This window comes from Euprymna scolopes, chromosome 35 (assembly GCF_053919585.1).
Source record: "Euprymna scolopes isolate OS-2025 chromosome 35, ASM5391958v1, whole genome shotgun sequence".
Classification (NCBI taxonomy): Eukaryota; Metazoa; Mollusca; class Cephalopoda; order Sepiida; family Sepiolidae; genus Euprymna; species Euprymna scolopes.
In genome coordinates, this window is record NC_136516.1 from 36,269,028 (window position 1) to 36,293,838 (window position 24,811).

The window sequence follows — 24,811 nt, forward strand, 5'->3', positions numbered from 1 at the left end:
AAACTCAAGGTATAATTCCTATTCCTCTAAAAGTGTGTTAATGAATTTCGAACATCTATCTATCTATCTTCTATAAGTTCGTTTTTCTTTTGTGTGTATTGATATTCATATTAAAACCTCTCTTTTCTATTCATTTAAAAAGAAAATACAATTTTCTTATATATGGGCCATGGAATTGAATTCATCTGCAAAAGTTCTAGCTAATTTGCATATTCTTTTAAACATTCATTTTAATTAATTCCCTATTAGTTGCTTCGGTTTTTTAATGGGATGATCATCTTTAGTTAACTATTACATGTAATTATATTCATGCAGATATTCTACATGATTTATACTTGCATAATATTAGCGAAAAAAGTTTATAGTAAACACAAAATTGTTTCCATATATATTTATGTATACGTATATATTTTTGTTAAACAAATCTATCTATCTATCTATCTATCTATCTATCTATCTATCTATCTATCTATAAAAGTGAACGTGTCTGTGTGTGTGTGTGCGCGCGCGCGTGTGTCTGTGTACATTTCCCTACGCAATATCTCTGTCAATTTTTAGTCTACAGACTCGAAATTTGATATACAGGGTACTGAGATTTGGAAAAATCGATGTGATCGGTTTTTGGCCAGAAATTTGGCGATTAAGGGATCAAAGTTTAACGATTTGACCTTTGAGAACTCTACCAAACTCCTCCGACAATTTTGGGTCTACGCACTTGAAATTTTAGATATAGGTTCCTTGGACATAGATCTAACTTAATAACTTGATTTGAGCCCAAAACAATAAATTTTAAGGGGACATAATAGGGGTCAAATTAAAAAAAAATTGACCTCTGCGGTCTCTTTCAAATTACTCAGACAATTTCTGGTCTAAATATTTGAAATTTTACATAAATGTTATTCAGAGATAGGGCAAACTTTTTCATCAGTTTGGATCGAAAATTTTTAGTTACCAATATATAAATGTATGTATGTATGTATGTATGTCTGTTTGCATGTCTGCCTTAAACTTTCAATCGAGGAGACGGATTTTACCAAGATCAGTATCGTTTTAAAGTTCGACCTTTCATACGACAAATATCGAAAAATTGGCTAAAAAAATTAATATCTTCCCCTTCAAATAGGCACTTTTCTACAGGGGAGGGGGTCACTTTTTTTCGCCGATATTTTTGAAAGTTATCCTCTCCTTTAGATTGTCTAGCCTTAATTTAAAAAAATGTCGCTTCCAGTTTGGCGGTGGTCGTAACAGCATAAACGTTAGGTTTACCCCGTTTTTTTTTTCTCCTTTGCGGTAAGGGTTCCAGCCTGCCTTCCTACTACCACTTTTTTTTCTTTTTTGCTCAACATACACATCCAAACACCCGGGCAACGCCGAGCTAAAATGCTAGTGTACCTTATAAAAAAAATCAACGTTTATTCTAAAATATGTTGTCGGATTTGAGAAAGAGATAAGCTGTAACAGTGGATCAGGTTATGCATTATTTGTTGTCTAACTGGGACCACCTTACCTGGTGCAACCTGTAAAACTAGTTGAATAGAGTGCGTCAAGTTACCCTGACGAGGTATGGAATGAGAGTAATTACCCATCAGTGTGCAATTATAAATTAAGCGCATCTGACCCGACAAAATGTGTTCGTGCTTTTTTTTTTCGGTGGAATTTGTCACGTTGACTGAAAACGAGGTAAAAGATACAGCTTCTCAAATCTATCTATCTATCTATCTATCTATCTATCTATCTATCTATCTCTTTCTTTCTTTCTTTTTATTTCTTTCTTTCTTTCTATCTATTTCTTTCTATCTATTTCTTTCTTTCTTTTTTCTCTCTATCTATTTCTTTCTATCTATTTCTTTCTTTCTTTCTCTCTCTCTATCTATCTATTTCTTTCTTTCTTTCTATCTAAATGAGTAGTTTCTATATTTATTTATTTATTTATTTATTTGCGGACTGTTATCCCCATCTTCATAGTTGTTGTTTAAAACTAAAAAATATAACTTTGGTCGCCCTTTGGGGCTCGTGGCTCAGTGGATAAAGGCGCTGTATCTCTACGATTCCAGGTGAGTATTGTCTAAAGGTAGCGGTTTCAATCCTACCCAAAGCCGGACAGAGGATTAGTTGGTGAAAACGTGGTGAGACGACAACTATGGAAGGCAGTAATTATTGAAGATACAGTTAAGATTATACAGTCAACATTATTATGTAAAGCCTACGAATTCCCATTAATGATTTAAAAATGATTTTATTTATAAAAATAAAACTACTTGATTGATTTACGTGATTTTTGGTGTGTGAAAATGTCATTCCATTATGGGTATGTACATTATATAGATTTTTTTTAAAATTTCTATTTTGGGATTTCCAGACAAGCGCCAGATAACCAATCCTCATCTAAATTATTCCACAAACCAATTAACAATGAATTTAAACCAGTTTTCTTCTCTTTGCAGTCCACTGTTCACGGCGAGTTATTATATCGTAAGTATAATCGTATTGTTTTTCACCTAACAAATAACGGCTCATCAAGGCCAAAACGCTAGTCGAGGACGAAAGATAACGACTTGTGTGTAATGTAGTACAAAAACCTTGAGTATTACAGACTTTGATCAAAATGAAACAGAGCTAGGAATGCATAAATATATATTAATGGCTTTAGCACGTGGAGAACGGGACTATAAATTACACGGGTATGTATCAATGCGCGATAAATAGGGCAACGTGTGAATCCTATTTATTCGTAAAACGTATGGTGGTTATTTATAAAATAATAATCAATAGGGACCTCGAACATTCGCCGATCTCGTTACTATTTTGGTAAACAACTTGACCTCTATCTTGCCTCGTGAAGAACTGAGAAGGGGAGATAACCCCGGAGAGGTGAAGGCCGTTGAAAATGTAAGCAGACAAGTCAAATTTAAGCGAATATCCATAAAACGCAACAGAACCTTCTGTTTATTTAGATATAGGTATAAAAAAAATAAATGTTTGAGAAACGTGGCCAATCATCGTACCGTTCCAGAAGAGGATATTTGACACCGTGATGTATATTCTGCCGCGACCGTCTATTCCTTTTTTTATAGTTCGAATTCGACACTTATCAAGGCCAGGAGGCTACTCAAGGATAACCTATAATATCAATCTCACCCGTCTGGTTAAATGTATGCATGTATGTATGTATGTATGTTTAGTCGCCGGTGACCCGACCATGAGGCAGGTAGTACTGGGTTACATGGTACCAGTAGCATATGACATGACCTGACAGACTTGTTTGGTGAGGAGGGTGGCTAGTCTCCCTGAAGGATTAAAAACAAGACCTTCCAAAGGGCGAATGAACTCTTTTTCTGGGTCAACGGCCAACTAACACAGTGTATATTTGTGTGTGTGTGTGTGTGTGTGTGTATATGTGTATTGGGGTGGAGAGGGCTCCCGTAAGCCGTGGTGAAGGCAACCTTTCTAGGAGAAGCAAATCTCTGATTTAAAAAGCAAAGCGGGAGACCAGTACCCGCATTAAGCTGGTCTGCAGTTTAATTTGTTGCTGGCTATCTTGCTCTTGCTTGTTGCTGGATCTCAACATTTTGAACCGAGAGAGAGACTTAGCTGTCGTACAAAGCTAAGACTCTATAACATCATATTTGTATAGATACTCCCGCAGACATTTGGACTCATGGATTTTAAATGTCTGAGGGAGTGGCACTCGTCTAACAAGACGTTGCAATCATCATGTATATATGTATGTATATTTGTATGTCTGCCTAGAACTTTCGAGAGAGACGACAGATTTTCACGAGATCGGTAACGTTTTGAAGCGCGACCCTTCGGGCGACGAATATAAAAAAAATGGCCCAAAACATTGATTCCTTCACCCTCTAGTGGTACAGGGAGGGGTCGCTTTTTGCCGATATTTTCGAAAGCCATCCCCTCTTTTCGATTGACTAGCCTTAATTTCAACCTACGTCACTTCCGTTTTGGCGATGGGCGAAACAGCAAAGACGTTACGTTTTTTTACGTTCTTTTCCTCCTTCGCGGTATGGGTTCGAGTCTGCCTGCCTACTAACATTTATTTTTTTTTGCTCAACATACACCTCCAAACACCTGGGCAACGCCGCGCACTCAGGCTAGTAGTTAATAAATGCTGGATAGTTGGTGAGACAACTCAATGATAATCAGTAATGATAGAACTTGGGTAGGGTCTAGTTATTTACAGATTACCAATGTTAAGCAACGTTGGGCCTGGCCAGTACTATAATGGGTAAGCATTTGTAAATTCCAGGTGCTGAATATGCATCCCGCTTATCTCAGCATTGTTAACAGTCATCCTGTAGCATTTCTTACCACTGGACTCAATCAGTGCCGATTCAGGATATGTGTTGTTGGTGATTGCGCAACCTTTGTCTCACAATTACACATTCCTTTTTTCTTGAGACTGAGGTATCGTTAATACAATCAGAAAAAAAAACAAGTAACGCGGAGGGAATTTCAAAATCTAGCAGTACGAAGGGAAGTTAAGCAACGTTTAGCCTAGTCAGTACTAAAATGGGTGACCATTTGGGAATTCCAGATGCTGAATATGCTCTCCGCTTATCTCGGCCTTGTTTCCAGTCGTCCCAAACCACTCCTTACCACTGGACCCAAGCAGTGCCGATTAAGGCGAGGTGTGAGTGGAGATTGCGCAACTATTGCCTCACAATTACACGCGCGTTTACCCTTACCGAGAGTATCCATTGTCTCTTGAGGCTGAACGGAGGCATGGATCATCGAATTATTTACATAAGACTTGGAAAAGACCAAGTTGTCAATCCAACATTCTTCATCCTGGTAAACATTATCAATCCTCTCATGATATTCTTTGTCATTAACGGTTAACCTCGATGTACTTTTGGTCTTGATAAATAAGAAATGGGTAATATAAAAAAAAGCGAATCGAGCTGTTTAATCCATTCAGAAATTTCAATCTTCTCCTAAGATTCTTCATTATTCGACTGACACACTTATTAACCACCGAAAAGTAAATAATTAATTTACTCACAAATTGAAAAGAAAAGGTCAAAAAATAATATATTCAAATTTAAAACAAAAAAACAAACATAGTGTTTTTTAGAATTTTAACTGTAAAGTTTGAAGTTTAAAACCTTTTTTTTTTTAAACCATGTTATTTGTTTTTTCTTTTTTTTTTAATGGAACTTTGGTTCTTGCTCCTTTAATTGAAAAAAAATTAGGGCTTGAATTACATTTTTCGATGAGTTATAAGCTTGGAAAGACAGGGGATCGAATAATTCACGCCTCCCATTTTGAAATGTCTATTAAAAAGTAAATAATTAATTTATGTACCAAAGTCTTATATATCACAAATTGAAGAGAAAAGGTCAATAAATAATATATTCAAATTTAAAACAAAAAAAAGTACTGTTTTTTTAGAAATTTACCTGTAAAGTCCGAAGTTTAAAACCTTTAAAAATAAAAAACCTCGTTGTTTTTTTTGTTTTTTTTTTTAATGAAACCTTGGTCCTTGCTCCTTTAATTGAAAAAGAAAATTAGGGCTTGAATTACATTTTTCGGGGAGTTATAAGCTTGGAAAGATGGGGTGGAATTATTCACTATTTTCACGAAATTTCTGACACACCTACTGATACACTATCCATCTTATTAACCATTATCCTTCAGTAGCTTTTGTCCTCGATTAGTAAAATAGATTGGCAGAACCGTCGTCAAAATAAAATCCAAGATGAGTACAATAGTTCGAATAAACTTTATAATACAAATTCTCTATTTGCATCTAAAAAAGACAAAAAACAAAACAAAACAAAACAACAAAACACCCCAAAACAGGAAAAGCAATTGTTCTGTAAAAGGATAAAAAACAATGAAGTCGTTTTTTTCAGCTAGTTTTAATTTCTAAAGGGATATGACTTGGATTTTTATAAAGGAACTAGGTGCTCGGCGTTGCCCGGGAGTTTGGAAATGTGTGCTGAGCAAAAAAAAAAAAAAAAAAATTAAAAAAAAATAGTAGTAGGCGGGCAGGCTCGAACCCGTGATGCAAAGGCGGAAAAGAAAGTGAAAGAAAATCTGATGTTTTACCCCCATTCCATGACGCAACCGGAAGTTCGGAACGTTAAAATTAGACAAAGTCAATCCAACCGATACGATGACTTGCAAAAAATGGCTCGCAAAAAATCGACCTCTCCTTGTAGAAAACTACCCAGTTAAGGGTGAAGGAATTAATGTTTTTGACGAATTGTTGGGGAAAGAAGTCTGTATAGAGCCGCACAGTTCAAACAATTCAAAATACAACCGCCAGATACAACGCGCGGCTCTATAATACTTCTTTCCCCAAAAGTAACAACATGGCAAGGAAGAAGAAAAGAAAAGAAAAAAATGAAACAAAGGACACACCGAAGATGAAGTCTACCTCCGAAATATATTTGTGATGAATTTCAAACAAGTAAAATATTTGTTTATTTTCCTAATCTTACGTTGTGATTTGGTTTCAAGCGCACTTGATGCGTATTTCATATATATATATATATATATATATATATATATATATATATATATATATATATATATATATATATATATATATATATATATTAGCATGTGTGGAGAACTCGATTCCCATAACCTCGTAGCAAATACGCTCGAGCCAAGCGAGATTTAGCTAAATTCCATTCTCTCACTGCAGAAATCCCCGAGGAGAATGGTTAATGAATTTGGCAGAAGGACGGTAAGACAACGCGTTGGGGATTGTTAACGATGGTTGAAACTAGGCAGAATTTTAATATCTAAGAATATGTTAACATTAAACGATAAAGACGACCATGTTTTAGTCAGTTGGATAAAAGTCCTGATTGATTATTCCACGAACTTCATAGTTATTGGGGGGGGGGGAATTCGCATATAGATGTTTCGTTTAATTTTAAGTCCATAAAGAAAGAAAATTATTTACAATATTTGTAGGCGAGTTCTTGTATAACGTTGTTTGGGAACCAACACGTTGTAGGGTTCAGTCCGAAAGCAGACAAAGAATATAAACGAACTTCAACTCGTTTTTTGTTTTGTACGCCGACATTTATTTCCTCACACTTTTATTACCGCTGTGACGTTCCTCACGTGATCGTCTTCTCGAGCGTCATTCACGTCTCGCACGTGATCGCGAACAATATCCACGTCTCTAATGCGATCGTTCTCTCTCTTTTTTTATAGTCTTTTGTTTCTCCACTGATGATGCATGCATTTGCGTACGCGCGTCCGAACTATGTTACACTTATGAATTTTTTTTTTTACGTGAAGGGACCATAGATAACGAGCTGAGTCGAGCACCTGCTACAAAAATAACGATAGAGCAAAGAATGACTATCTTCTGTGAGAAAGAGGCTGTAGGGGAGAGAATAATATATTTCCCACTAGATTTCGAAGTCGGTTTTGTACTCTGTCGAGATAGGAAGTCGGTCAAAGGTTAGACTGACACATATGGGGATGCTTTCCGATTGTTAATTCCCGGGGGATCATTTTTTCCTTCTGCGTCAAAATCAAAAGTGTCTAGACCATTTTTAAAATGATCTCTTCCCTGTTGACTGTCTAATGCACCTGGTCCTGTGCAGGTCTATGAGGTCATCCCTCCCAGGCATTGTATTCTCTCTTTGACAAGGGATTAGTTTATTGTTAATCGCCTGCGTTGCTTTTACCGGAGAATGCTGACGGGGCTGCCCAGGAAGATATTGCAAGCCAGATTTCTCCTTCTCTGGGGCACTGGTTCTTCAATTTAACTTTTCAACTCTTGTGTCACATCTTTCCATCATGGTAGGGAGATAAATACCATGATATTTTAGTATCTCGGCGTTGTTTCCAGTCGTCCTGGATTTCTCCTTGCCACTGGACTCAAGCAGTGTCGATTGAGGAGAGGCGTGGGTGTAGATTGCGCAACCCTTGCCACACAATTACGCGCGCAGATGTCCCTACAGGGGTTATCCTTTGTCTTTCGAGACTCAACAGAGACATCGATTTTATTAGGTGAACCCGTGAAAATTAAAAAGTCGAATCCTTGTATCGACATTCTATGGACATCAGTCGTGAATGTAGACCCCACAATAGTATTATCTTTGAAAAGAAGAGATACTACACTTTGATCCTAGTCCGAAAGTTAAGAAATCATTTTTTTATGGAAATCGCTCCAGACAAAGCATGAAGCAACTTGATGTACGTCGATAAAATATCATTTTACAGTAAAAAAAACCCCAAAACCTAACCAACAATAAACGTTAGGTGGTGATATAAGGAATATGAGTACATCCGGGTTCTTCTTTCTTACAAGAATATTATTGGCTGGTTAAGTCATAAATACCTGCTGGTGGAGCAGCTTCGGAGAGACATCGAAAGATACGCCGAAAGCCTTACGCAAAGGAATACCAGCTTAAACGACGAACACCGGTTCAGTAAGACAACTTACTAGATTGTTGTAACGTCGCAAGAACAAATAAACAAAAATAAATATGAACAGAATTTTTTTTCTGTTTTAAGTCCTTTATTACTGTTACTTTCCAAACTATATCTGTTTCTTGTGTTTCTTGTTTCGCCAGCCAAGTCCTAAGTAATGCATAATTGTATTTTTGGTATCGCCCGCACTGAGTATTGGACATTCAACCTTCAAGAAAGTGTAACTGACAAAAGAATTTTCTTAAGTATTTTATCCACTGCTCCCACGGGTTCCATACTCAGTGTGCGGGTGACATTCTAAAATACAGTTGCGAATTATTTAGGACTTCTACACAGTCATGGCTGACGGAAAAATAACTTATTAGTCACGATTATTATAGAAAGCAATCTGTTTGAAATTCCGTGCAGATTCCCGAGTTAGACCGAAAGATTCCCGAGTTGGACAAGAAACAACCGAAGAAGGTCGGAAGTTACATCGGCTGAAACGTTTCGAAAATGACACTAAACATGAGAACAGTAGCTCGAAGAATCCAAATAATATGCGATAAAAATATTTTCTTGTTGAACTGTTTTTCGTTTCCCTGCTTTCCTGCTGACTACAACATGGTCGTCTTCAAGTCTAACGTAAACAAGTTCTTGATGAGCCATTCTTCTTCAAGTAATTCAATTGACAAAATTTAAACTACTAACGATTACTATGATATTGTCTTATTGACTACTGTTCACTCTTTAACCCTTATCCTCGAATGACCTCTTGGCCTTGATAAGTGGTGACTCTTATGTAAAAAAAAATACTTTATATTTGAAAAACAATTTAAACTTTGCAAATAAATAAACATTAAAAACTAAAATAACTGTTCACTACATCTCATATTTCTTTTTTCTTAGAATGCACCGGGAAAGCGGCCAACATAATGTTTGTGATGGACGCATCGAGTAGCATCTGGGTGGTTGACTACAAACGTCAACTGGAATTCGTCGAGAACTTGGTCGATACGTTTGACATCGGACCAGGAAAGTCACAGGTACGCGTCGGCGCCATTACTTTCAGCAACGAGGCTCATCTCGAATTCTCGCTAGACCGCTACGAAAACCGGACCGAACTGAAAAGGGCCATTGCTGGGATCCCGTACCGCACCGGCATGACGAACACTGCCGCGGCCCTTCACCTGTTGCGGAGACAGATAAAACCGTACCTGAAAAACTCGACGGCGCCGTTCGTGGCAATCGTTATCACAGACGGTTTGTCGCGCGACCCGAAGTCGACTCGACGGGAAGCCCGTAAGTTGCACCGACTCGGCATCCACGTCTACGCCATAGGTGTTGGTTATCATTATTCGCCAGACGAGCTTAGGGCCATCGCCAGCGACTCAATCAACAACCTGCACCAGGTGTCCAGTTACTCCGCCCTTAAGGGTATCGTCAGAAATTTCAACATAAAAACTTGTAAAGGTATGTATATTTTCTTTCTACCGTTTATGATTATTTATAACCCTAACCATATATATATATATATATATATATATATATATATATATATATATATATATATATATATATATATATATATATATATGTATGTATATATATATATATATATATATATATAACTATTTAATTTACTCACATAAAATTAATATACGAAAGTATAGATTTATGCGTAAACTTTAAGTATTTAACTTCAAAAGTGCTCAATACGTAGGTAGAGCTAGTTAGTAATTCATAAAATATATATGGCGATTAAGCTACACTGAATATTCGGTGTAGCTTAATCGGCATATATAATATAAATTACTATATATATATATATATATATATATATATATATATATATATAATAAAAAATCCATTTTTTATATTTGATTAAAAAGTTTTAAAATCAATTTTTACGATATTTTTGCTTATTAAATTGTTAGCTAATTTGCTAGAATAACTTTTTAAATGTAGTAATCAAATAAAAAAAAAATGGAATTTTTAATTGATTCAGAACAAGAAAAATGATTTTTGTTTTAATTCAATTATTTTATTGTACAATAATTTTATATCAGTTTTAAATATGTTATGCATTAAAAAACATTGTTAATGGCCATTTTAGTAGGGGAAAACAAAACAAGTCCACTGATATCGGCTTCTATTCTACGAATTCGAAATAGGGGCACATGAGCAAGAAAGGCGAAAGTAAAAATCTGGGAGACATCTGCCGCAGGAGATCCACATTATTTTCACACATTTACATTTTAAACAATTTTTCTTGAATATTTTTACGTTTTTCATAAGAGCTCCGCAGGTTGGATTAAATACGTTGGTGAATCTAGCCCACTTGCTGTAGTTTGGAGACCTGTTTAAGATTAAACGGCAAGATAGGGGCAATTTAACAATTTTCAAAACGGTATTAATCGCGTTCAATGTTCCAAACCGGTTTATATTACAATCGAAAATGCGAGCATGAAAAGTAATATGGTTAAGCTTAAACATGGAAAAGTAAAGGACTAGTTGTTAAAACTGGAAAAAAAGGACAAAATATTCTAGTAAAAAATATAATAAATTTATAACTTAAAATATTGCAGCATTAATTATATAATGTTAAATTGAATTTAAAAAAGAATTAATGCTGCAATATTTATTATATTTTTTACTAGAATATCTTGTTCTTTTCTTTTCCAGTTTTTACAACTAGTCCTTTACTTTTCCATGTTTAAGCTTAACGATATTACTTTCATACTCGCATTTTCTATTGTAATCCATGATTTTTCCAGACTTCCAATAAATTCACTTGTTCTTTGTTTAATTTCAGTCTTATTTTTTGCCCCCATAAACACATATGTAATAACAATATACGACATTCGTCTGCTTCAATAAAATCCCACAATTATCTCCCTTTTATTCTTTCATTCTGTCTGTTTCACTTGTTACTTTTATTTTTGCGACAACAGTGAATTATTAGCAACACTAATGGCTGAAGCGACGTGGTTGCTATGGAAACCAATCATAAAAAAACTTTGCTCACCTCCTTACGTTGTTTTACGATTTTGAACACCAGTAAATTCACCATAACTTTTGTTTTACTGAATGAAAATTGAAATTTTTTTCACAATATAGCCGAGAAGGTGATCTATAAACTGTAATAATTGTTTGAAATTAGGTCGAAAAATGAGTGAGCGGTGAAGCTGAAGCTTTAAAGCAGTTCTAAATGACTAAAACGGCCAATTAACACTGTAGGGTTTGAATGATTTCAACTGACTTTTATTTCTTGTTTGTTTTCTTTCTTCATTAGATGTCACAACTCTTCGAACATCTTCATCTACGGACCTAGCAATGACGCAGAAAACAACCGAATTGACACAGCCTCCTACCACCACGGCCACACAGCCACCGACAACCACAACGCTACCACCAACAACCACCACAACCACGCCTGCGCCTACGACTACGACCATACTCACAACTACCCGTGCCTCAACTACCACTGCAACGACTACCACCACATGGACTATACCCACTACTATTTCGAGTACGACGAGGAAAATAATATACCGAACACGACGACCACCGCCACCGGCACCGTCAAGATGGGGAAGGCAGTGGCCATACAGACATAGGTATATATCAAAACCTGGTAAGTAACAAACTATATATATATATATATATATATATATATATATATATATATATATATATATATATATATATATATATATATATATATATATTACTCGGTTCTTATTATTCAACACTTTAAGTTGAAGTAAAATGTCGGCCACTTAAGCTTACACGTGCAGATCATGATATCATAATCATTAGATCACTATCACCGTCTTAGCATTTAAAAATAAATGTTTAAATTGCAATTGTATTTCTCGCGGTTAATGGTGGCCGTGTGGGTTTGTTTCTCATTAATAGAAGCAGAGACATCTTCGTTGCCAAGTTCGAATCTCTCGACCGGCGGTAATCGTGACACCCTGCATTGATGATTCCCGTGTCTATAGGTATTAAAAAATAATTATCGTACCTAGCAGTTCAGCCTAGCTTTGCTCGGCCCCTATGTACTGTTCATAACTTTATGTGCATATGTATATATATATACATTAAAACTTTGCCGTCCAGGTTACCTACATCTAAAATTTGAAGTGTTTAGACCCAAAATTGTCGAAGGAGTTTGGTAGAGTCTGCAAAGGTCAACACTTTCAACTTTGACCTCTGTACAGCGAAAATTTCGCCTCAAAACTTATTAAAAAGCTTTCTGCGTGTCTGAATACCCGTTATATAAAATTTCAAATGTTCAGACCCAAAATTGGCTGAATAGTTTGCTAGAGACCGCGAATGTCAAATCTTTTAAACATTGATCTCTTGGCATACAAATTTTCGGCCGAAAACCGATTAAAAAGCTTGCCCTATGTCTGAATACACTTTATGTAAAATTTAAAATGTTTCGACCAAAAATTGGCTGAGAGGTCAATTATTTTTAAACCTTGACCCCAATTTTCCCCCCGTTAACATTTATTGTTTTGGTCTCAAATAAAGTTAAAAAGTTTGATCCATGTCCAAGGAACCTACATCTAAAATCTCAAGTGTTTAGATTGGCGGAAGAGTTTGGTAGAGTTTTCAAGGGTCAAATCGTTGAACTTTGACCCCTTGACAGCCACATTTCTGGTCGAAAACAGATTAATAATATTTTCCGAAATCTCAATACCCCTTATGCCAAATCTCGAGTCTGTAGGCTGAAAATTGACAGAGTAATTTGATAGGGAAATGTACGCACACAGACAGACACACACGGAGACAATTTAATATATATATATATATATATATATATATATATATATATATATATATATATATAAATGTTTTTATATGTGTAAATGCGTGTATGCGATGTTTGTGTGTTCCCTATAGAAAAAAGATTAGAGAATCTACATAAAATGAAAAAGTGTATTAGGTGTAAGATTTACCGAATCTTCATGTGTTATTAACCAGTTTGAAAAGGTGCCCCCCCCTTCGGAGGAAGTTACATGGGAGTATGAGATTCACAAACGATACCCAGTCGAATGTATATCTCCCGTGACGACGTTAGTTTTTATTTATATTTATTTATTTTATTTTTTTTTTAGAATGAGTGCTTTATGCCAAATTGATGGTTAAATATGGTTACATTTGTACTCATTTTTGAACAGATGACGCAATACCTTGTTCGCTGCACATTATCGTAATAGATGTCCATACAAAATTTCAGCCAGATCAGCTCAGTAGTTTCCGAGAAATCTTTTAGAATAAATGTGGTATTCTAGTGACTAATTCATATTAATCTCTATTAATTTCTTACCGTGTATCGACCGGAGCCTTTAATGGTTACTTCGATTCACATTATCATAACGATAGTCCATTTAAAATTTCTGCCAGATCAGCCCAATAATTTTTCTGAGAACACTTCTAAAGTAAATGTGGTATTGTGGTTACTAATCCCTATTATTTCATATTAACTGTAAACTGTGCATCGAATGAATACTATAAAACGTCGTTATTTGAACCTTATAATTACAAAGGTCCATGCAAAATTTTAGCCAGGTCCGTCTAGTAGTTTCCGAGAATTAGTGAAACGGACAGACAGACGGACTAAGAGAAGTATATATATATATATATATATATATATATATATATATATATATATATATATATATATATATAAGAGTAGGTAATAGTTTGCTTGAAGCATTGTTGGTAAAGAAATATATCTAATTTTTTTTTTAAAGCCAAAAACAATGCGGGGAAAGACCGGAATCATGAAAGTAAAGAAAGAAAAACAAACAAATGTAGACGGGTATGCTTGAGTAGAGGAGTGTCTAGCCTTTATTCGTCTATCTTTCCTCACCTCAATGTATAATTATTTATAACGAAGTTGCTGGTATGTCCGGTGTATGTAAAGTCCGTGGGTGGTATGGAACTATATATATATATATATATATATATATATATATATATATATATATATATATATATATATATATATATATATAGTCTAAAGAAGCTTTGAATAAAAAAATGCAAAAATAAAAATAAAGAATGCAGTTTGAATTCCCGGATGGAAAAAAAAAATATATAAACTTTAACCTATCGCAGACTTAGCACCTACATAATCCGACTTTTAAAATGTTTATAATGACCAAAGAGAGTTCATTTATATAAGGATGAAGAAGAAGAAGAAGAAGAAGAAGAAGAAGAAGAAGAAGAAGAAGAAGAAGAAGAAGAAAAAAAGGCCTTAACTAAAATTGTTGAATAGAAACAGACTTCGCAAAAGTCTTCAATTTTAAAACAGAATTTAACTACATAAGGATGAAAAGAGAAAACCTTAACTAAGATTTTGTAAATAGAAAACGGGGATCATCAGCTACTTACCATGAAGCTGTTTCGGAGATTTAAAAACAAGACAGCTGTTTAATACATGGCTCTCCAGTGGATTATACCACTTCCCAAATAAAATGTAAAATAATACGGTTACTATTTTACTAATATATGAAAATACTTTTTTAAATGAATTAAATAATAAAATAGAAAAAAAAAACTATTAATAAGTAAGTTTAGGATTACAGGATCCATTATGCGACATGTAAACTAGCATAATATATATATATATATATATATATATATATATATATATGTATATGTGTGTGTGTGTGTGTGTGTGTGTATAATATATATATATATATATTATGTGTGTCAGGTTATGTCATATGCTACTGGTACCATGTAACCCAGTACTACCTGCCTCATGGTCGGGTCACTGGCGACTAAACTGGTTCTCCCACCAGACTTGTTTGGTGAGAAGGGTGGCTAGTCTCCCTGAAGAATTAAAAACAAGACCTTCCAAAGGGCGAATGAACCCTTTTTCGGGATCAACGGCCAACTAGCACCATGTGTGTTTGTGTGTTGGGGTAGAGAGGGCTCCCATAAGCCGTGGTGAAGCAACCTTTCTAGGAGAAGCAAACCTGTGATTTAAAAAACCATAAAGTGGGAGACCAGTACCCGCATTAAGCTGGTCTGCAGTTTAACTTGTTGCTGGCTATCTTGCTCTTGCTTGTTGCTGGATCTCAACATTTTGAACCGAGAGAGAGAAAGAGAGAGAGAGAGAGAGAGAGAGAAAGAGAGAGAGAGAGAGAGACTTAGCTGTCGTACAAAGCTAAGAATCTGTAACATCACCCGTGTATAGATACTCCCATAAGGCATTTGTCTATAAAAATGGTCCTGTGGCGATGGAAAAGTTATGACGCATGGAGGCTTGAAATGATGTAAACATGTAATAATTGATCCCAATGACCATCTTCAGTATCATGCCTGCGTGAGTGTGTGAATTCACCAGTAGGACTAAGAAAAAAAAAAGTCATTTCTGGGCTCATGGATATTAAGTGTCTGAGGGAGTGGCACTCGTCTGACAAGACGTTGCAATCATATATATATATATACTGAGTATAAAGATTGATAATTGTAAATTCTGAATCAGTTTCAAAAGGATGGACAAACAAAATCAAATTGAGTGTACGATCGATTCAGGAAAGATATTCATTTTATTAAAATTGAGAATAGGAATTAACAATAATTGAAAAATACTTTTGTTTTCGAATTTAATCTCCTCATCAGCACAAAAAGAGGGGAAAACTGCTAGTTTATTTTGGTGTCTTAACATCAAAATAAACTAGCAGTTTTCTAAGTAAATAACGTCAGTGCATATATGGGAATGTTAAATTTTGGCGACGAATGGTTGAATATATATATATATATATATATATATATATATATATATATATATACACACAAGCCTGAAGAGTCCTAAAGTGTATAAAACGCGAAATATTCAGTGTAGCTTAATCGCCACATATATTTTATAACTTACTAACTAGCTCTACCTACGTATTGAGCACTTTTGAAGTAAATACTTAAATTTTACGCATAAATTTTTACTTTCGTATATTAATTTTATGTGAGTAAATGAAGTAGTTATATATATATATATATATATATATATATATATATATATACAGCAATTTTATTATAACGCATATAATATACAAACGGTAAATATCATGATAATCATATCCTTGAACACTGATGTAAGGTTTTGAAAACAAATGATAGTACTCCATGTAAATAGCATATTGCGAGAACGGTCACTTCCGGTGATGGCGGCGGCGCTTCCTTTGATGGCAGCCAAAAAATTCCGGGAGTTCGGGTTATGTTGCATAAAACACGAAATAACTGGAATGTTAGATGACGTATAAATGTCGTGGGAGGCTTTTTATTTACTTTTCGCCGCGCCTCGAGAATTAGGTTTACCGTTCATTCATCTTTTCTCCATAAAACATATGCTCTTTACCTCATTAAGAGATGAGAAAGCAACACACTTTAGAGCCGTCAAGGGCTTGAATTTCATGGCACCCGACGTACACATGATGATAAATTCGAGTAATAACGGGTAAACTCGTAACGTAATTAAACTTTGCGGGACACTTTCTGATGTCCCAGCTGCGTTTAATCAATTTTATAAGATCCGGAAAATTAAAAAAAAAAAAAAAAAAAAAAAAAATATCGCTCTCAAATCTAAATTAAAATTTTATAACAACAATGTCTTGTCCACACTGTTATATACAGGGTGGAACGATAAAATTGTCGCCTTAGAAAAGACGACATGATTCCATTTCTGTTTGATGAAAACCGGTTTTCTTTTTCCCAAATAGGTCACCCATTTCAGTAATGATCAGCCTCAACGTTGCTTAACTTCGGTGATCTGACGGGAACCGGTGTGTCAACGTGATTATGCCGTATATACTGTACAAGTCATGCTCCCTACTGATCCACGTTATGACAACAGGGCCATTGCCAACACCCTCAAAATGCAAATCCGGACCGCTCAACGCTTGAGAGAACAGCACAACGTAGTTTCCGGTTACCGTTATGGTCTTAGGTGTGATTTCAAGTGAGGACCACATCACGCCACCTTATATCTTCGAAGTCGGCTTGAAAATCAACACCATAGTGTATCTGGATGCGCTGAAGAATATGGGGATCCTCTTGTACAATCTAGATGGCCACTGGCAGAGGCTGGGTGTGGCAGCAGGACTTGGCGGCAGTCCACGTTCAAAGAGACCCAGGGTTGGCTTAAGAAGGAGTGTTACGACTTTGTATCCTTTTCTCACTGACCCTCCTCCTATCTTGACCTAAACCCGCTGAAATACTTCGTTTGGTCATACGTCAAGAACATCACTAACATAACTTCCCACAATACCAAAGTCAGCCTGATCGCTGTCATCCGCCGAGTATTTGTCTGTGTGTCTGTGCGTGAGTTTGTTCCCCGTGAACTCGAAAACGGCTGGTCCGATTTTTTATGAGATTTAACACGGAGGTAATTTATGTACCTGGCAGTGTTCTTAGATAAGATTTGTATCGGAATGTCTTCGATAAGTATCGATAATCTATAAGCGAAATAATCCGATGAAAGAAGAAACAGGCGATTTTGACAGCCTAAAATAACAGTGCATTTGAGAAATTTTATTACAACACAAACAGAAAAGACTGACATATGAAATCAACGTTCCTTGATATGACAGGGGCGCGTTCGAAATTAATCTTTCTGTTAAGAGCACAACTAAACCGTGATACTTGACTTTTTATTTGAAACTTAAATAAAAACCATTATCAATACAGTCAGGCATATAAAATCATAAGTAGGCTTCTTGATATGACAGAGGTGCGTTCGAAATGAATGTTTCTGTTTAGAGCGCAATTGAAGCATGATACTTGACTCTTGCATTTTAAACTTTAATGCAAGCCATTATATATGCAGGGAGGCATGTGAAGCTTCCTCCTTGTGACCCGTGATGGGTCCCAACTAAAGCAAGCAATCAATCAATTTGATTGTAAAAATGGGTGATTTGACCGATTTCGATAACAATAAAAATATGGAAGTGTGATCATTATTCAATTCCGGGCAATGTCGGGTCTTCCTGATAGTTAATAATCATCGGACGACATATAGGCATCTAGGCTGGCTACAATATATTCTAAAATTGACTCCAAAGAGAATTGCCAATCCTATACTTTAATGGACCCCTGATCAAAAAATTAGGAAAGGAAGGTCAAAAATGATCTGGAAACAGATAATCGAGCGAGCGAGCGAGCTAGCGAGCGAGAGAGAGAGAGAGAGAGAGAGAGAGAGAGAGAGAGAGAGAGAGAGAGAGAGTTGATTGTATCGGGAAGACACTGGAGGGACGCCGTGGATCTGACTTCAAATCGAAAAGGATGGTATACTTTGACTGCCTCATACGTCACAGGACGCAGAAGTTCCTAAGTTTAAGTCTAAATATAAGACTATTTCCCCATTAGTTTTGACAGTATCATGAATTTAAAAAATAAACTGTACAAAATGACGTTGTTGCAGTGGCGATAACAGAGCTAGAAGTGGCCGACTACAGTCGATGGTGATCTAAAGATTCCCTTTTTATTAGCTGCTACACCGAGATGTAGGGGAGAGCGCATTTCCAGACAAAATCAGAAAATAACGGCGTAAGTTTATTGCGATAAAAACTCTGTGTTAGTAATAAAAAAAAAAAATTTTTGTTAAATATTATATGAGGAATTTTTTCGAGTTAAACTATATTAGAGAAATAGATATTTTTCATAGAGAAATACACGTTTTAAGTATGTAAACGTTAGATATAAAGTTATACAATATGGATCAAAAGTGACAGTCATTTTGGATAAGTTGTTATTCTTTAGCTAATGCTTCCATTAGTGATGGGACGATTCCAATATTTTCCCGATTCCGATACAATTACCGATTCTATTCTAAATTTTCGATTCCAATACAATTACCGGTTCCGATTCCGATTCATTACAAATCTCTAAATATTTAACAATAGATTTGTTACCCCCCCCCCCAGTTACCGTAAAAACGCATGTTAAATGTACATATGTTTTCCTAAACGTAAAAATACACTTGTAGGGGATGATCTATCGATTTTAGTTTTACTTCTAATTAAAAAAATCAATAAATATTTACTATCTTATCGTTATTAGCAGCAATGGAAGATTTTGCTTTAAACAAAATCAAGCAAAAACGACAATTAAAAGAATCGTTTTGGCATCGGACAATAGGCACATCTTTTTTCGATTCCGATACCGATTCCGATACCCTCAAATGTTCCGATTTTTCCAAATCCCGTTTCTGATTCTCAATAATCGTCCCAACACTAGTTTCCATATTTAAAATATGAATTTCTCAATACAAAATACAAAAGATTTTAACTCCAAAGAATTCCTCATATTATTTAACAAAAACACAATAAAAATAATTTAATACCTACACAGAATTTATTATCGCAATAAACTCACGCCGTACTTTAGTGACTTTGCCCATTTCCATTTCCAGGATTGCTCCACTTGTCCTTTATACTGCTCTTATACTACTGGACATTTATTAAAATTGGCATCAGTTAACATTTTTTAAGTCTTTGGTATTACTCGATTTAAGATTAAACCCCGAATTCCAGACCCATTAGCAAATACTCTGACCAGTATGCTAAGTATGTCAGTATTTATAACAATAACAAATAAAGATTGGCTAGTCAGAATCAAATTTTCACACGACACTTGTAATGCTATATAAGTCCAATTTTATTTAACTATTTTAATTTTTAAACTTATCACCGCTTATCAAGGACCGGGGGGGGGGGCACCCAAGGATAAGGGTTAAGGCAGATGGTGAAACAAGATCAGTCAAAGTGGAACTTGGGTAGATTATCTGAATGGATGACTCAATAGAAATTTATTAACATTGGGCTTGAAGACGACCATGTTATAGTCAGCTGGGAAGCAGACAAACAGTATTGCGTTCCACAGACAAACAGTTTTAGTAAAGAAACTATGCTCATGGAATTTTCGTTTAGTTTTGGGCACAAATAGGGAGCAAGGAAAGTTGTTGGCGGTTGTTTCAGCTTGGCGAATATTTGTTGTGGATGTTTTACGGGGAGGGATAATAAATTGGAACTCCGTCAAAGACCTACTATAAAAGCATTGACAGAGCAGAGACAGCTTATCTAATATAAAAAACTCACGATGTCTGTCTGTCTGTCTCTCAGTCTTGATATTTTCAAACTCTATTTGTTCCGAAACTAAAAGTCGCAGAGCGACACTAGGGACCTCAGATGATTGGACTTTTTATGGAGCGTCTTTCATGGGTCTTTAGCCTGTTAAAATAGTTTTTAAAGGGTCAAAATTAAAAAAAAAATCAATCTACAATTCGTTTATTTTTAATCAGTCCATATGCGTGTCACCTTGGTTCAGTGGTGACGTCACCGGCTTTGACTGCAAGTTTTTCTTTCGGTTTCGATTCTAGCTGATGGCACCCAAATACATTTTTTTTATTTTTGAAATCACGACTCTATAATAATATATACGAAATCTGGACAAATTAAAATATCATATTTAAGCGTATTTTACGACCGAGCAAAACCCCCTCCCGGCTAGTATTAAAATAAGAGCAAAGACTGAACTTATATAAACATTACATTGATATAATCCATGTTTCCGAATTTTTTAGATAAGGCTTTTTAAGCTGTATTCTTTGAGTTATTCTGACTACTATTCGCATCTTGCTAATTATATTTTCAGTGTTTAATACTCCGATCTTCTTTCGATGCAAAGTTTCGAAATTCGAATCTTCAAGGCGAATTCGGAAACTTTTCTTTTGGAACTTGGAACTTATACGAAATTTCGAATGTGGCTGGTTACCTTTAATGCATCCAAAACCAAACTCCTATCCTTACATCATCAACGCTCTGATCCCCATCTGGCATCAATTGTGATGGATGCCTCTCGTCTGGGTGAGGCCCCGTGTTTTGACAAGCTTCTGGGTTTGACTTTTACTCCTGATCTGAAATGGAACACGTACATCAAGTCTGTTGGCAAGGTCGCTGGAAAGATGGTGGGATCCTTCTACCACTCCAGAAGATATCTCACTACTGATGCAATTCTCTATCTATATAAAAGCCAAGTACGTCCAAGGATGGAATACTGTTGCCATAACTGGGCAGGAGCTGCTAAAATAGCCTATCCTGCCTTGACAGAGTACAAAATAGACTTCGTGGCTTAGTGGGGGATGCCCTTTTCTCTACCCTGCAACCTCTCTCCCACAGAAGAGACGTTGCGAGCCTATCCTTGTTTTATCGTTATTTCCATGGCAGGTACTCGTCTGAACTCAAATCTCTGGTCCCCCCTCGCCAATCTTTCACGAAAAACACCCGTCTAGCTGAATCCACTGTGAAAAATTTCCCCCACTCTATATCTGTGCCTAAATCAAAACGCGGTTTCTATGAACAAAGCTTCTTTCTTAGAACTGCACGCCTGTGGAACGCTGTTCCGTCTGCCTGCTTCATACCGGACTACAACTTGGATGTCTTCAAGTTCAACAAATTCCTAATGAACCGCCCCCTTTAAACACTTCATCAAATCTCCACACTAACGTAATGTACTTGCAATAACCCTTATCCCTGAGTGGCTTCCGGGCCTTGATAAGTGGTGATCACTGTGTAAAAAAAAAAAAGTCTTTACTTAACACACAGGATTAGATTTTTCTCGTTCCGTCAGCCCTGAACGGTTAGAAGTGTTAACAATTATGTTAAGTTTTAGTTATGGTCCCTGTTAGTACGGATTAAACATTTAACGTTCATAATCTAAAACGGATTGTTAACCAACGCACTTACCCATTATGCCATGAGTCACAATCCAAATTTCTATCGGGTAATGCCCGACGGAATGCGGACATTCTATTACTGTGGTTTTAATAAAGGATTCAGTTCGAAATGTTTCTTGCATATTCCTGAAAGATCAAAATGTAGTACCTGTTTTGATACATAATTTCGCCTATTCTGTTCGCAGTTAGTCAAAAGACATCCTTCTAAGCTGAGGTAATTTTTAAAAGTTTTGTTCCCATCTAGATTGCCCCTTTGCAAGGAGCTAGAATTTTTTCCACAATCAAACCAGATATCGTGTCTAACTCTGCTCCCGGCAGATAGCAAATAAATAGGGACCTCTTTCGACACTTCAACTTTTGATTACGATCATAGTATAATATTTTTTCATCTTTTTATTTTTGCCTACAATCCAGTTTCCCATTTTTGGGGAATCTTGACTTTCTTCCCACATTAAAAACCATTTTGTGTCTAACTCTGTCCTCATGGAGAGACAAGTAATAGGGAAAAATATTCCGCAAAGACCCGTGGCGTAGTGGATAAAGTACTTGGCATTTCAGTTATATATATCTTTTCGATACGTACTGGATGAATTTCTGTACAAAACATCCAAGAACACTGCCAGACATATAAATTACCTTTGTGTGAAATTTGCAAAGATATATATATATATATATATATATATAATTTGCAAAGATATATATATATATAATTTGCAAAGATATATATATATATATATATATATATATATATATATATATATATATCTTTGCAAATTTCACACAAAGGTAATTTATATGTCTGGCAGTGTTCTTGGATGTTTTGTACAGAAATTCATCCAGTACGTATCGAAAATCGGAAAAAAATCCGATCTTAAAAATCTTTTCTCTCATAGATAAAAAAAAAGAATTTCTACAGGAGAATATTTTACGTTACAACGGTGTAACCTTAGCCGGTGTAACGTAAAATATTCCCCTGTAAAATTCTATTTTATCTGTAAGAGAAGAAAGACTATTTTAAAGATTGTCAAGCCCACATATAAGCTTCTTCCTTATAATGTATTCTTGTATTATTCTCCGTATTCAAGTGGTTTCTTAATATTTCAGCCGTTTTACTTATCGTTAGACGTTGTATTTTTGCAGCTATTCCTCTGATTCCAATTTCTGCCATTCTTGTTTCCAGGTTTTTCGGAATTGTTCCTAGTTCTCCTACTATTATCGGTACTATTTTGATTTTCTTCATCATCCAAATCCCTTTTAACTCTCTGGCTAGTTCTGTGTATTTGCTTCGTTTCTCCTTTTCTTTCATATTCACCCTGTGGTCAGCTGGGACAACAAAGTCTACGATTTGACAGGATTTCTCTTTCCTGTTAATTATTACGACATCTGGTATTCTTGTTTGGGTGGGTTTGTCCGTCTGTATGTCCATATATATTGTTTTAATAAAAACCAAGACATCAAGGAATGGATTGATAGCAACAAATAGTGTATTTTGCAAGGATGAGATATAGGTAAAATATTTTCGCTTGTTTACTTTTCCTTATAAGTGAAATGGTTTCCATAATGTTTTATTGTTAAAGTGTTTTTTATTCAATAGTTCTTGTGAAAATTTTGAATTTGTCAGAATAGTCCTGAAACAATTGTAACTAACGATGAAATACACTATTTGTTGCTATCAATCCATTCCTTGATATCTTAGTTTTTGTTAAAACAATATATTAATGCTCAATTCTGAAATATGATAATTTTGTAGCTTACAGTTTAAGTCATCTCTTTTTGGCTTAAAACTTATTGGTATATGAACGATTACTGAATTTTCAATTATATAAATCCAGTAAAATTCGGAATACTATAAACAAGACTATATATATATATATATATATATATATATATATATATATATATATATATATATATATATATATAGAGAGAGAGAGAGAGAGAGAGAGAGAGAGAGGGGTTGAAGTTTTAATATAAAGATGTTACACACACTATAAAACTTCTTCCATTTCGTTTTTATGGTCCTGGGCAACGCCGGGTAGCCCTGCTAATATTACATAAGAATGAGAATTAACCCTGCTTACCATAATGACAGCCTTCAATAAGATTCACGTAAAATGGTTTTGTAATTATTATCTCCTTTGAAAGCAATTTGTCTGTCTATTCGTGAAATAACATTTTATTCTTGTTCTCTTTCCTGCGTTTAACAGTCGTCGACCAATCAGAATCAGAGCAGAAAGACGAAGGAAGTAAGTATAAATATTACTTCCTTACTTATATATATATATATATATATATATATATATATATTACCTATATATATATATATGTATATATATATATATATGTATATATACTTATATATGTATACACACACACATATATATATATATAAATACAAACAAATGACAAAAATGTATCTTTCAAATTTCATGATTGTTGTGGTTGCAGGTTGAACAATAATTAGTAAGGAAATACAATGAAGACGCAAACAACAAGATAACGCAATAATAAGTGTATTAAAGAAAAGGTATATTTACAATATGTACAAATGACGGTGTCGAGTCAGAGAGTCTTGGTGGGAGGACATGTACGCTCTTCAGCGTCACTTCCGGTGGCATTTGAGTAAGACACACCAAGGCCAACCTAGGCTTG

The 24,811-nt window shown here is 35.3% G+C and overlaps 1 protein-coding gene across 1 annotated transcript in view; it reads left to right on the top strand.

The window, feature by feature from the left end:
* The window catches only part of LOC145259820 (uncharacterized), a 94,646-nt gene that overhangs the window by 61,451 nt on the left and 8,384 nt on the right, over positions 1 to 24,811 (top strand). The window contains exons 2-5 of the mRNA XM_080117620.1: positions 2,445 to 2,472; positions 9,313 to 9,876; positions 11,699 to 12,040; positions 24,367 to 24,405. Of these exons, the coding sequence (XP_079973746.1) occupies positions 2,445 to 2,472; positions 9,313 to 9,876; positions 11,699 to 12,040; positions 24,367 to 24,405 (973 nt within the window). The remainder of the gene's footprint in view (positions 1 to 2,444; positions 2,473 to 9,312; positions 9,877 to 11,698; positions 12,041 to 24,366; positions 24,406 to 24,811) is intronic.